This window comes from Furipterus horrens, unplaced genomic scaffold (assembly GCF_987537825.1).
Source record: "Furipterus horrens unplaced genomic scaffold, mFurHor1.1.pri manual_scaffold_7, whole genome shotgun sequence".
NCBI classification, from domain to species: Eukaryota; Metazoa; Chordata; class Mammalia; order Chiroptera; family Furipteridae; genus Furipterus; species Furipterus horrens.
Window position 1 is genome coordinate 88,959,735 of NW_028327177.1, and position 13,543 is coordinate 88,973,277.

Sequence of the window (13,543 nt, forward strand, 5' to 3'; positions counted from 1 at the left end):
CTTAGCCGATAGGCTCTCAGGAAACACTCCTTTCCAATCAAGACTACAGAGCCTAAATATGTTTTCCCTGAATTCAGTTAAGTATTTGTACAACCAAGCCCTAGCATTAGCCACTTACAAGAGATGCAATGACGAATAAATTAATCCCCCAAGTCCTCAATGTTCTCCCAGTACAAAGGCAGAAGAAGGCAAGTAAAATTATAAATTCAGTGCATGATGGCAGGCTAACAGAAACAGGTGGTTAAAAGAAGGACAAATCACATCCGCCTTTGGGGAGTTGGGGATGGGGTGATGGAGGGAAGGTGGAATGTAAGGAAGTGGAGAGAAAGGCTTCCTTGCCAGCCCGGATGGATGAGTCATCAAGAACTCGTCTGGCCTTCTCAGTGTCTATAAATAATCCCAGGTGCTGCCATTTCATTTAATTACTAAGCCTCTCCAGATGGAGGAAAATAATTAAGCAGTCTCTGCCATCGACATGATATAAAGAATGGTGTAGCAACTTGTGCAACATTTGAGTTTTTAAGTTTGCTTTCAACTCTGAAATAAGGGCAGAAATAAACATGAGACAAATGACTGAGCTACAGAGACCTTAGGGAAAATCAAATGACTGAGCAAACAGACCCCTGGGTAGAAATTGAAGTGAAAATTGAAAAAATACTGGTGTAAATGGGCTCAACTCTCCCAGTAGAAGTAAAACTGTTAATATTGAATGAAAAAACCTCAAAAGAATTGTTGAAGACAGGTTGTCAAAAGAGAAATCCTTTAAGACAACCTTTAAATAAATCAGGATGCAATTTATTTAATTTTAAAATGTACAAGAAATATGCCATTGACAGGGCCTCTGGATGCAGACATGATGAAAATTTTATATCTTTGTGTCTGATGTAAATATTCAGAAGCAACTGCACCCAAACAGGTCTAACAAGGAAGCCGAAAAGAATATCACAAAAGAAAAGTTTTGAAAACTACGTGCTCTTAAATAATCATGCGTTTATAATTCCAAAGTTCAATGGAATCAGGAAACATAAAATTTTAGGCATTCAAATAACAATGGCAACTGAATTTGTAAAGTTAATGAGATGTTACCCTCCAAATCAAAATTCAAAGATGACCATGTGCTCTGTGGAAAAAATACAATAATCAAAACCATAAAAAGTTTGGGGTTATCAAACATTTACGAGCATCAGATTGAAAGCTATTAAGATGGTTGCATGGTTCAAAGGCATTTTAATTCTGGTGGGAAAATGAAGGGAAGTGTTAATGAGGACTGGTGAAGAAAAGATTGTAAAAAAGAAAAACCAAATCAGAACCCAGTTCAGAGAATGATGATGGAAGTTTCTTGGTCTAAAAAAATATAGGCCTGGTTAAAGGTAAAGTCATTGCACGTACTGGGTGCTCTTTACTCTATAATCTTAAATCAGAACTAATGAAAGCATGAAGAAGACTGGGTTGCATGGGAATGCAAACCCCCTCCAGGGCAGACAGACAGCCACTACTCAGATCTCAATGGCTGCTACATCATCTGAACATCTTACGTAAAATCTCCCTCAGTTAACTAAAGAAAAAAGCTGTAAACACTATCTGTGTACATTCAACAGTTATTCCTGTGAGCCACATTTGGATTGCTTACAAGCAAACTTTAGTCTACACCAACATATGGGTCTTCGGTCACCCATGTGTCCCTTTATTTGTATTTGTTTCAGTGTTTTAGAAACATGAACTTCATCATATCTTATCCCAGGCAAAGGGAGAGAGAGAGAGCTAAAATTACTTGGAATAATAGATACATGAAGAAGAGGAAAAAAGAAACAAAGGTAATGAAAAATTGACTATAAGAAAACGATTCTAATGTAAGTCGGCATCAAGGCTACAATATCCTCAGCCTTCCCTCTGGATAAGGAGTATGTGGGCTATCAGCACCACTTCAGAGCACCGCCTCCTCACAAGTGGAGGAGTTTCTCCATGCCTTGCTCTCTAGCCATTATCACATGGGACTGTGGGGTTCTAGTGGGCAGGAGCTAATTACATTTATTATATTTAATTCCTGGCTCTGAATCAGTGCTGAAAGGATGATAAATACTTTGTCAATACCATAATGTAAGATGCCAGGTTTGAATTGGGAAATGCATACCAAGATTTAACTGACTACCTGGGGAGAAATATCAAACTCCTACCTTTAACATTTTTTTGGAAAGACTGGAAATACAAAGATCTCAGAATATGGGCTCTAACTAGACTGCCAAATTAAAATAATAAAGTTTTCCTTTCCCTTGTGTGTCATAGTATGAACTCAGATGTGTAAATACCTATTCAGACTTATAAGGAGAATAAAGGAAGCAACACAACACAGCTGCTATCTAAAAATAATTCTGGCTCTGACTGGTATGGCTCAGTGGATTGGGCATCATCCTGCAAACGAAAGGTTGCTGGTTCAATTCCCAGTCAGGGCATATGCCTGGGTGGTGGGCCAGGTCCCCAATTGGGGTCATGCTAGAGGCAACCGATAAATGTTTATCTAGCACACTGATGTTTCTCTCCCTTTCTCCCTCCCTTCCCCTCTTTAAAAATAAAAATATAAATTAAAATTTTAAAAATAATTCTGTTCCTCTATTTTGTGTCTAGAGGATAACAAACAAATATTTAGAAAAAAACTTACCAGGTGAAATGCACCTTAAATTTCTTTGTAGGTTAGCTAGTAGTAATTTCCTAGAAACCATTTAAAATTCAAAACCTAGATTTCACAGAGGTGTTTTGGGAGTTTGTACACCAGTGTGATTTGTCCACCTAGGACTAACTGGTCTTGTATTTAACAAGAGTTTATAGAGCTAGAAAAACAAAAAGTGTTTAGGTAGAGCATACTGTGAACTAGTCCTTTAGTCCTCTAAAAAACACTTAAAATATTTATTTTCCCATAAGAGTGGCAGCCTATAAAGTTGGGCCTGGTTGAGCTGGTCATGGTGGGCATGACAGAGGAGAGGGTTAGATTTGATGGCAGGATTAGAGGTACAGTTAGCTGAAAAGCAGCATGCCAAGAGGACAAAAACAGAAAACAAGGGATTAACCATGTAAGTGAAAATTGTTTAAGAATATTTCAAGTGACCCCAGTACTGTCCAAAGCAAACAAATCATGCTTTAGAAGCAGAAGGGGTCCAGACAGAACCCCCATGAGATGCCAACAGAACAGTCTCCAAAACAGGATTCCGTTCATGCAAAGAAGACACATACACCATGCGGTCTCTATACCATGGTAACAGAGATGGATGGGCATGGATACATATTAGTTATCATTTCCCAGTGTCTACTCTGTGTCAGGACCAATACTAGAAACTTCATTTAATGACTTTTCCAAAGTTGCTATCCCCATATCACTGTTATACAGATGTTAAGTAAAAGAGATGGGATTCAAAAGCAAATAATTTTTATTCCAGTGAATAAGCTCTTAAAACACTACACTCTACTATAGTTCATGAAAGTAATCAGGGAAAAAATATGTGTGGAAGAACAATGGGAACAATGGTGATATCAGCCCAATATATAACATAAACAAATGACTTCCAAAATATGTATCTATAACCCACAATAACAAATAAATTTTATAACACCACCCAGTACATACCCATTACATACCTCTATGTATAAACAATAGAAGAAAAATTCTACAAACATATTTATCTTTACTTTGTGTGATATACTAATATTTTCTGATTTTTTTCTATCCTATTTCATTATTTTTAAAATGTTGGTCATGGCTCACGGAAATGACTTCACAGCCCACCAGCAGGTCAGAACCCACAGTTTGACAACAAGTACCAGAGCCAGTGCTGATGCCCACCACTCTTACTGTTTTTGACGTTTGAGTAGAATACAGTATTCCCTCACTTACCGCGGGTATTATGTTCTAGACACCCTCGCGATAGATGAAAATACGCAAAGTAGGAACCTTACTTTATTTTAGTATTTATATATATTTTAAGGCTTTATAAACCCTTCACACACACTTAGAAACCATTCCCAGTCCCTTATTAACCTTTCTCACTCCCTTATTAACCTTTTCCACACTTTTATAAACACTACTTATGTTCTTAAACATATTCTACACTCTTAAACCTAGGTAACTAACAATATATGTATACAATACCACAAAATCCCGTGATACAGTGAAAAATCCACGATAAATAATTAAATATAGTATTTTTTAAAATCCCGCAATACAGTAAGGCCGCAATAAGTGAACCACAATATAGAGAGGAACTACTGTATTAGGCTTTTCAATTTTTCACATGTAATATCCTATTTGAGCTTTATTCAAGAAAAGGAAAGGGAGAGAGGGTAGTTAGGAGGGAGAGAAAAACAATGGAGAGTAGTGTCCATCATATTATTTTTATCACTAAAAAGAGTAGTGAAATTAACATATTCCAAACAAGAATAACTCCATCTCAATGACAAAGGGGATTGCCCCGAAAGGCAGAGGGTAAAGGACCATGTTAGAGAAGGTTCTGATGTCTTTAATGCTCATCTGAATTGTCAGAAAGGCATCTTTTTCCAAAAATTAGTCAATGGTAAAAGGAACACCTGTATGTAGTCTTTAGGCAAAGTTTAATACTCAAAGACATGTTAGTCGCATACCTACTACTCAGGGAACCTTCCACACAAAAGAAGCACCAGGTCTCTCTAGGCTACTTGGTCAAAAACACTTGATGATCAATATTACTTCAATTTGATTTGACTTATTAAAAAGTCTGGGCAACACTTTGACTTCTAAGTACAGAATCAGTACATAACCCATGAACACTCTTTAATGCAAACTTAAAGAGAGAAAGAAAGGATGGCAAATCACAAACATACTAACTTAAAATGGTCTGAATAAAAACTTGAGTTACCATGGGGACTTCTGCAAGGGAATAAAAAGGGGTCTCTTTAGAGAAGTGAGTGATGCTATTTATTAATCTACTTGCAAGTAATGTCAAATTTTAAAGTTGTTCCAAAGAAAGTACCTTTATTTTTTTACATCAGCCTCTTAATATGCTGAAGGAACCTGTTCAAAATGCTTCAGCAGTGAAGTAACTTAGATGATAAATGTGTTCTTCAATCTGTGCACCAGTCAAGTAGCAATAAAATCAGAATAATTCATGCAAAAATTTTCATTATGTTTCTAAACATACTTATTTACATTTTAAATCACACATTAGACAATGTGAAATATCTTTCATTTAGACAGGTGTGAACTAGAAAACAGATGCATTCATTATACATAAAACAATTTGTTGAATTAAAAAAAAATACTGAAAAGAACTCTCTGGTTGAAGTACTTGGGCCACTGTTAACTTACTTGAAAAAATATGGCCATGGCTCCGATTATTCTGTTTTCAGAAATTGCAGTTTGAAAGCTGTCAAAGTCATCTGGATTGTAAAAGAAAATCTGCATCTGTAAAAGAACAATTTAAAAAAAAATCTATTAGTAAATTTTCCATACCTCCACAAAGATAGAGAATAGTAAAATGAACCAATTCTCCACTTACTAAAGTTATTCATCTCTCTGTAGTTTTTCTTTGTTAAATGACTTGAGAGCAAATCTGATATTATATCACTTTATTGCTACATACTTCATTCAGCAGGATTGCACATCTCACACAATAACAAGGCCTTCGTGCCACCCAAACTAAATAACACCAACAGCTTCTTCTTATCTAAGACTCATGTTATGGTGAAAGTTCTTTATTAAGAAGCACTTTTTTTTTTAATATAGAGTTATATATCTTGAAGTAGAAAACTGAGCTGTGATATTTAGTCTACATGTTAAAATTATACATGCTCAAATGGGCACATCTTTATAAACACCACCTATTCTAATGATAATTTGAAGGGGTCTCTCAGTAGCCTTGAGAAGTAGCCTAAATGGACTATTTCAGTGGCTCCAAAAGAAATGTAATGGCAATGATAACAATAATGCCTTACATTTCACAGTTTGGGAAAAGCCATCACATATATTATCTCACTTAATCCACTTAACAACCGCTGGAAAGGTGGGGCAAAAATTACTACGCTCAGCTATAAATGAGGAAATACTGCATCAGAAACTTGATTTTATCTGGGCTAAGATTAAATATCAGAGCAAAAATGTAAAATCCTGAAGTTCTCATCCCAATCTTAGATACCTCCTCTTACATTTTGGCTAGGATTTCTTATTCAAAAAGCAGGACATAGATAAATCAACTTAAAATCATTATACAGTTTTAATGCTTGCACAATGATAATCCACATAATCCAGAGAAAAAAACAAACCACAGACTATTCCCTTGAGACGTTTATGATGAAAATAACAGATCTGGGTTCCTATCCCAGTTTCCTCATTTACTTGTCTGTGAGACCTCAGATAAGCAAGCTGATCTCTGAGCATCAGCTTCCTCATGTACAAAATCAAGTATTGACCCTTGGTAGGGTGGATATGGGAACCAAGCAAGTCAGTGTATGCAGCAACACACCTAGATCTCATCAGTGCTCAACAAATCGCCGCTGCCACCACCACCACCACCACCACCACGATTTTGTAAAGTTAATACCTTAAGTTTCTAACAAGAATGTGATTCTACTAAATCTTCTAGAATGACCCTGCTCCTTACATTAAATCAAATCTCCTGCATTATTAGATCTCTTCCATGGCCTCATTTTCCTCACTTATCCAAAATGACATGATGCTATTTTCTGTAAAAGATTGAACAACCACACTCAAGATGCAGTTCAGAGATTTGATACTGAACTATAAATTCCCAGTGGTGGAAGCAAAGTCAGAGACTAGCGAAGTATAGGTCAAAAGTAAACCGAGTCCTACGAACTAAACTAACCAAGATGATAAGAGCAAGGTGAGTTTCTTTTCTGAAGGATGAAATCTGGTAACCCAGATCAGGACACTGTGCAGGAAAACTCAGGCACGCAAGTAGATGTGAGAGGGATGCATAGATTCTTTTTCAGGACTTTCCTTCTTAAAGTGAATTATTTTTCTCAGACTGTGAATTTCCACTGAATCTGGCAGCTTCTTACAAATGTGTTGCCTTTAAATTTATACAGCTTTAGACATCATGAACTTAACTGAGAAAAATCTATTCAATGAAGGGCAGATTAAAACAGTTTAATACTAGGTGAATTGCTTTGGGTACCTTGCTACTATCCCAAGGAAGAAACTCCACACATTTATACAGAGAAAATTACACTTCACTTTCCTTTTAAATCCCAGGCCCGCAAATTAAATAAATTCATAGAAGATTTTCTCATTCTTCAGCGCGTGAACAAGGGGGGGGGGGTGTTGTTTAATGCATCACCTGAATAGTGTGTGATACAAAATACTTTAAGTCTTCCTCAAGGGCATTTTCATTTACAACTGGGTGAGAAAATTCATTTTTAGGAAATGTCTTTTAGTCATGGCTCCACCCATCAGGATAACAAAATGTCTCATAAAAAGAACAGCAGCATAGGTCTGAAATATCAATTTTCCTGGCTAGTTCTCTCAAGTTGAAGTCTACTGTACTATGCTAACATTTGAAGCCATCTTAAATATAAGAGTAAATAAGTAGATGAAGTTTTGCAAAGTGAAATGGACTTTAAGTTATTTGAGTCTTATTCTTGTTGAGACATATTTGAGCAGAGGCAAGAAACCTATTTTCCAAAAACATCTTTGTTGGGGTGGCTACTAAAAACCTTAAGTAGCCCATCAACCTTCCGTATCTGCTCTCCAGAGCCACACTCAGAGCCTGCCCTTCAGCATCCCCCTAAGTGTGTTCTTTCTAACAGTGTGAATCAAAGTGCCACTTACTGTACAGCAATCATCCTCCTGAAGAAACACAGTGCACATTAGCTGAAATGATATGGGAACTCCAGCAGTAAAGAGATTAATTAAATGTTACACATCTTTGACCACTACTACCAATTATTTACATTTTACCCTACTTGCGTCCCCCCTCTCTCTCCCTACATGCAAGACTTTTTGAGTCATTTATACTGAAGTGTATAATTTCTAAGAATAAAGATATTCTCTCCCATATAACTACAGCATAATTACTAAAGTTAGCAAATTTTACTTTGACACAATACTATTATCTCATTTACAGTGCATTTTGAAATTTTGGCAAGTGCCTAAATAAGCCTATTATAGGTCATTATTTTGGTTCTCAGTCCAGGAACCCAATTTGTGATCAAACTTTGCATTTAGTTGTCATGTCTCTATACTGACCCCTACTCCACCCCCAACTTTCATCTGGAGCAGTCGTTCGGCCTTGTACTGCTTTGGTAGTGTGCGTGTACACGTCAGTTATTATGCAGAATTGGGGACTGTTTCATGGATTTTTATGATTATTTACGAGGTACACTTCTGGCAGGTTACCACAGTAGTAATATCATGTCTTCACAGCGCACCCATATCAGAAAGACATAAAATGAGTGTTTAACTTGTTCACATAGTTAAGGTAATGTCTGCTTGGCCTTTCTACTATAAAGTTATTAATTTTCCTTTTGTAATTAAAAAGCACTTTGTAGGGAGATATTTTGATTATGTAAATACCTTTTCTAATCTAACTTTCATCCACTAGTTGTAGTAGCTATTGATGATATTCTAACTCTGTCATATTCCTATATTCATTAATGGCATTCTAGTGTAAGAAAGTCTTCCCTTCTCCACAGCTGATTAACTCATTCAGTTCATTCATTCATTCATTCATTTATATCAACAAGGAATCTATTATTTTTTAAACTTTTATTCAGTGTGTTATAATTCAGTACTACCAGTATTATTGATGCTTAAATTGTCTCACATTAGCCTAAAAGGAGACTCTTCAAACAGATTCCTCAATGATGCTGCCATGTTCCCATCATTTCCATTTTTTGAAACCTCCGCATTAGCAGGAGATGTTCCATGCTCATCGCATCTTTTCCCTGCTCCAGTCCTAACATTGGTCATTTCTTGAGTGAACCCTGGTTCCTTATAGTGAGGAATGCTATTTAAAGACCAAATAGCTTTAACTAATTGTTTCCCAAATATGTTTGAGATTACAATATTTTGGTTCTTCAAGAAAACTATATAGCTTAATTAAGACTGTGTAAGTCTATTCCAAATAGGACCCACCTTGCAAGGGAAGAAAACCTGTGTTAACTTTGTGTAAATGGATGTCCCATCACCATGCAGAGTGCCATAAAATCTGTAGGTCTCTCTAACAACAGGATCAAACTGTGTGAAGCTGAACTACAAAGGCATTGGTAGACTGTTGTGCACCAGAACACAATCAAGTGGCCAGTTCAAAACAACCTTTTAAATGGATGACCAAGAACCACAGGCCAGGACACATCATTCATTTCTAACTTGTGAAATGGCTGCAAAGGAAAAAAGCTCCAGGCATTTCTGCAGCCAGTTCAAGGTGATAAGATATCACAGAGCATAACATGACCTAACCTGACAGTTAGAACATAAAATTTCACAGGGGGAAAAAGCCCCATGACTTACCAGGAAGCATGTGCTAAAATACAGATATGGAAAATGTCTGAACAAATGGCAACATTGCCAAGTAAAGGGAAGGAGATGAAATGGTACAGTGAGCACAGGGTTGATGGCAGCCTATGTTCCACTGTTTGGGTACTAACATGATGTATACAGTCACTGCAGAATGTGTACTTAGCTTCCCCTCTCTCCTGCCTTCCATTTAAAATGACTCTGTTTACAATTTGAATTAAAAACTAGGTATATGCCTGGTTTCCAATTTGTATCACTATGCGTATTAAGCTCAATAAATAGAAAACAACATATCTAAAAACTAAAGTCTTCTGTATTTTTATTAATGTTATTTTTCAAACAGTTAATGAGTTCCCACTGTATGCAGGCACTGTACTATTACTCCTTAACACTCAGGGAGGTAGGTACCTCCATGATTTTCATTTTACAAGCAAAGAAACCAAGAACTTCTAAATTTACAGAACTCTTAAGGAAGGAGGGTGGGGTTGTGATAGAAACCTAATTTTTCCAGCCTAGTCAATCAGTGCAGCCTAATCACTGCACTCCTTCCCAATAGGCAAAGTATTTTGCTTAATGTGTATTATTATAAGGTGCTCTAGAAGATGAAGACATGGTTTGTGCTTAAGAAAACCAAAATATTAATGATGGGACAAGGTTTCCTTTTTTTCTTGAATGCCAAAGTTCTGTCACAAAAAAGCTAAGGTAATAAATGACTCACGGTCAAGTAAAGCCTGTATTATACGAATAGAAAAATGATTCAGGCGCTGGGCCTGAGGGGACATCTTGTAGAAGGTGGACTTCCTATCCTCTCGCATTAAATGTGTGTGCATTATTCAGCTCTAACATCTCTATGATAATGGTGGGAAGAAAAAATATCCCAACACAAGCATGAAAAATCTAACAGAACCTTCTTTTGTGATTTAGAAAATGCTACATTTTGTTTCCTCTCAAAGATGTATCCCCTCACACATATTCATGGCCCAAGGAAAAAAAAATCATGAGGAAATAAATAAGGAAACAGCATGCAGATACTTCAGAAGAAAGGTATTCTACTGATAATTCACTAGACATTTCCGGGATATTCTTGGGCATCTTCAATAGAGTGAATGAACCCACAGGAAAATAACAAATGAGATGTGAACAGGATGTGATAAAGATGGTAACAAAAAAGGCAACAGTTAAGAACGAAAAACCACATAGAAGGCAGTAGATAACAGTACTGAAGAGATGAAATGTATTTCTAATCATACTTGGCACTACCCTGCAGAAAGCCAGTTGAGAACATGGCGGTGCACAAGGAAGAGTTGTCTAAGAATAACAATGTGTAGTGAAGGAATGTTAGAAATCCAACACAGTTAATAACCTGCTGCATCCACTATGTTGGATGATTTGCAGGGGCTCAAGCCAGAATTAAGGTTTTTGTACAACAGGCTGGTAATAGTAATGCAGTTTTAGATTATGCTGAACCTTAACTACTACTGAGCCAGATCACATGCACTTAACACAGCTGTTCTAATTATTTAATTCTGCCATTGCTATCAGACAGGAAGATCAATGCAGACAGCCCATCTACTTGCCTAGTTCAAGGCTTGTCTTGAACAGTGCTGTTCACTGTAAATACTAGTCACTTATTTTTGGAGTCAATAAAATGAGTGAGGGCTCTGAATGACTAAAATCAAGGATTGCCAGATGATAAAGACGAAAAGAATATAATGAGGTTCTTGCTATCTCTAGGAATAAATAACAAAGTGAGTAGGAAAGAGAGATCAGACTACTAAGAGAACAAAAGGATTTAAACCACAAGAGAAAATGCTCAAGAGGGTGCACATACATTCCAAAATTACTGTGAAATGATTAAGTGGTCCCAGGTATGGTTACGCTAAACACAGCGTGTATTACTTTCTCTTTAATCTACAAGAAATTCAAACAATTTCCGACCCAAGCAACTCTAGTCTGACAGAAAAATCTATTCATTTAAATTACAGAAAAAGGAAACACACTATCTATATTACATAAAAATATAGAACATAAATCATGATATTGGTATTTTTGCATCAATGAACAGTTTTTACTCGCAGTTACCTTTTTACAGGATCATTATTAACCGTGATGGTTAACTTGATAATTAATTTTATGAGTCAACTTATTTAGGCTATGAGGCCAGTTGTTTGGTCAAACATAATTCTGGATGTTACTATAAAGCTATATTTTTTAGATGTGATCAATAATTAAACAGCAGACTCTGAGTAAAGTAGATTACTGTTCATATTGTGGTAGGCCTCGTCCAATCAGCTGAAAGCCTGGGGTCTCCCTAAGAGGAAGAAATTCTGCCTTCAGGGGCAACTCAGAAACCCTGCGTTTCCAGCCTTTGGACTTAAGACCGCAATATAAACTCTTGCTAGATTGTCCAGCCAATCCTGCAAATTTCAGACTTTCCCACCCCCACAATTGAGTTAGCCAATCCCTTATAATCCTAATCTCTCTTTCTTCCTCTATCTTTCCCTCCTTCTCTCCACACACACACATACACACACACACGAAATATATATGTCCCTCCCTTCTACTAGTCTATATAACTATATCTGTGTCTTTGGAGAACCCTGACTAGTATACTTCCAAGATCATTACTGATTTTAAGCAAGCATACCCAGGTATATGTATATGTACATCACATTACAAAACCATTCTGCAAGCCAGTTATTTTCTGAGCGTCTTTGAGCCCTGAGTTCTGTTCCTTTCATTCACCTCTTCTAACAGGCTTCAATCTTATTACAACCCACTTCATACCCTTGTGACTTACAGAACATGTCGATGAAGTTGGCAGCTACCACAACGGGGTGATATTACATGAAAAGCAAGGATTTCCAGCCAAGTTGGAAGCCTAGACTCACATGCTCCATCTCCCTCCACAACTAAGAATGAATACATCTATGTACTGAAAACCAGAAATAACCAGAAGTTCCAGAAAATAAAGTTATAAGGAAGTCCAACATATGGAGTTATAAAGAAGTGGTGCTTGTCCGGATGGGTAGGAGGAGCGAAGTTGGGGCAAAGAGGTCAAGCTGTGCTGGTGGGAGCAGCTGCAGCTACGGCAGCAGGATGGTGGTAAGCACAGACATCCACATTTAAAGAGGCAAGAAATGCCTTGGGAGAACCCCCTGGCTGCACACCAGACACATCAGTTCGCGATTCCAACACCAGGGAAGGCAGATCCCCTACTGCCTTGAACTGTGAAGGCCGGAGGGGGTGGGGACAAAGGAAGAAGCTCCTGGTCTCTCAGCAGAGAGTAAATGGCAAAAATCCAGCTTGGATCCCCACCCCCACACAAAATGCCACAGCATGGTGAGAAGGGTCGCTCCGTAGTGATGAGTGAACGGGGCTCCGCCCCCTATAGCATAGGAGGTGTGACAGCCACGCCCAGGAAGCAAAGGTAAACACAAAACTGTCAGGATGGCACAGATCATGATAAAGATCCGGGTGACGCAGCTGACCAGACAGCAAATATCTAATCTAACGAAGCAGCAGATAGGAAATCTTTCTGAGGCACAGTTCAGAGCTTTGGTTATAAAAATGCTTACAGACCTAACAGCAGATCTTAAACAAGACAGGGAAGGAATGAACACCAGTCCTGCTGAAATGAACGAAAACACATATGAAACTAGTGGTGAGGGAAAGAAAACCAGAAATCAAATCAACAAATTGGAACATAGAGAAGGAACAAACAGTCAACCAGTGCAGAAAGAGGAAATGAAAAATGAGGAAAATGAGGAGAGGCTCAGAAACCAACATCCGAATCACAGGGTTGCCAGAAGGTGAAGAAGAACTAGAAACTGAGAAATTATGTGAAAATATAATATAATGAAGCAGAACTTCCTGAACTTGGGGAAGGAAATAGACTTACAGGTCCAGGAATCACAGAGTTCCAAATAAACTGGACCCAGGGAGAACCACACCAAGACACATTATAATCAAAATGTCAAAAATTAAGGATAAAGAGAGAATCTTAAAAGCAGCAAGAGAGAAGAAGGGAATTATGTACAAAGGGGTCCC

The 13,543-nt window shown here is 37.5% G+C and overlaps 1 protein-coding gene across 2 annotated transcripts in view; it reads right to left on the reverse strand.

Annotated features, from left to right (window-relative positions):
* PTPRG (protein tyrosine phosphatase receptor type G) overlaps positions 1 to 13,543 on the reverse strand; it is a 721,348-nt gene that overhangs the window by 206,827 nt on the left and 500,978 nt on the right. For both annotated transcript variants that reach the window (XM_090283906.1, XM_090283905.1), the window contains exon 5: positions 5,330 to 5,425. In XM_090283906.1, the coding sequence (XP_090140032.1) occupies positions 5,330 to 5,425 (96 nt within the window). The remainder of the gene's footprint in view (positions 1 to 5,329; positions 5,426 to 13,543) is intronic.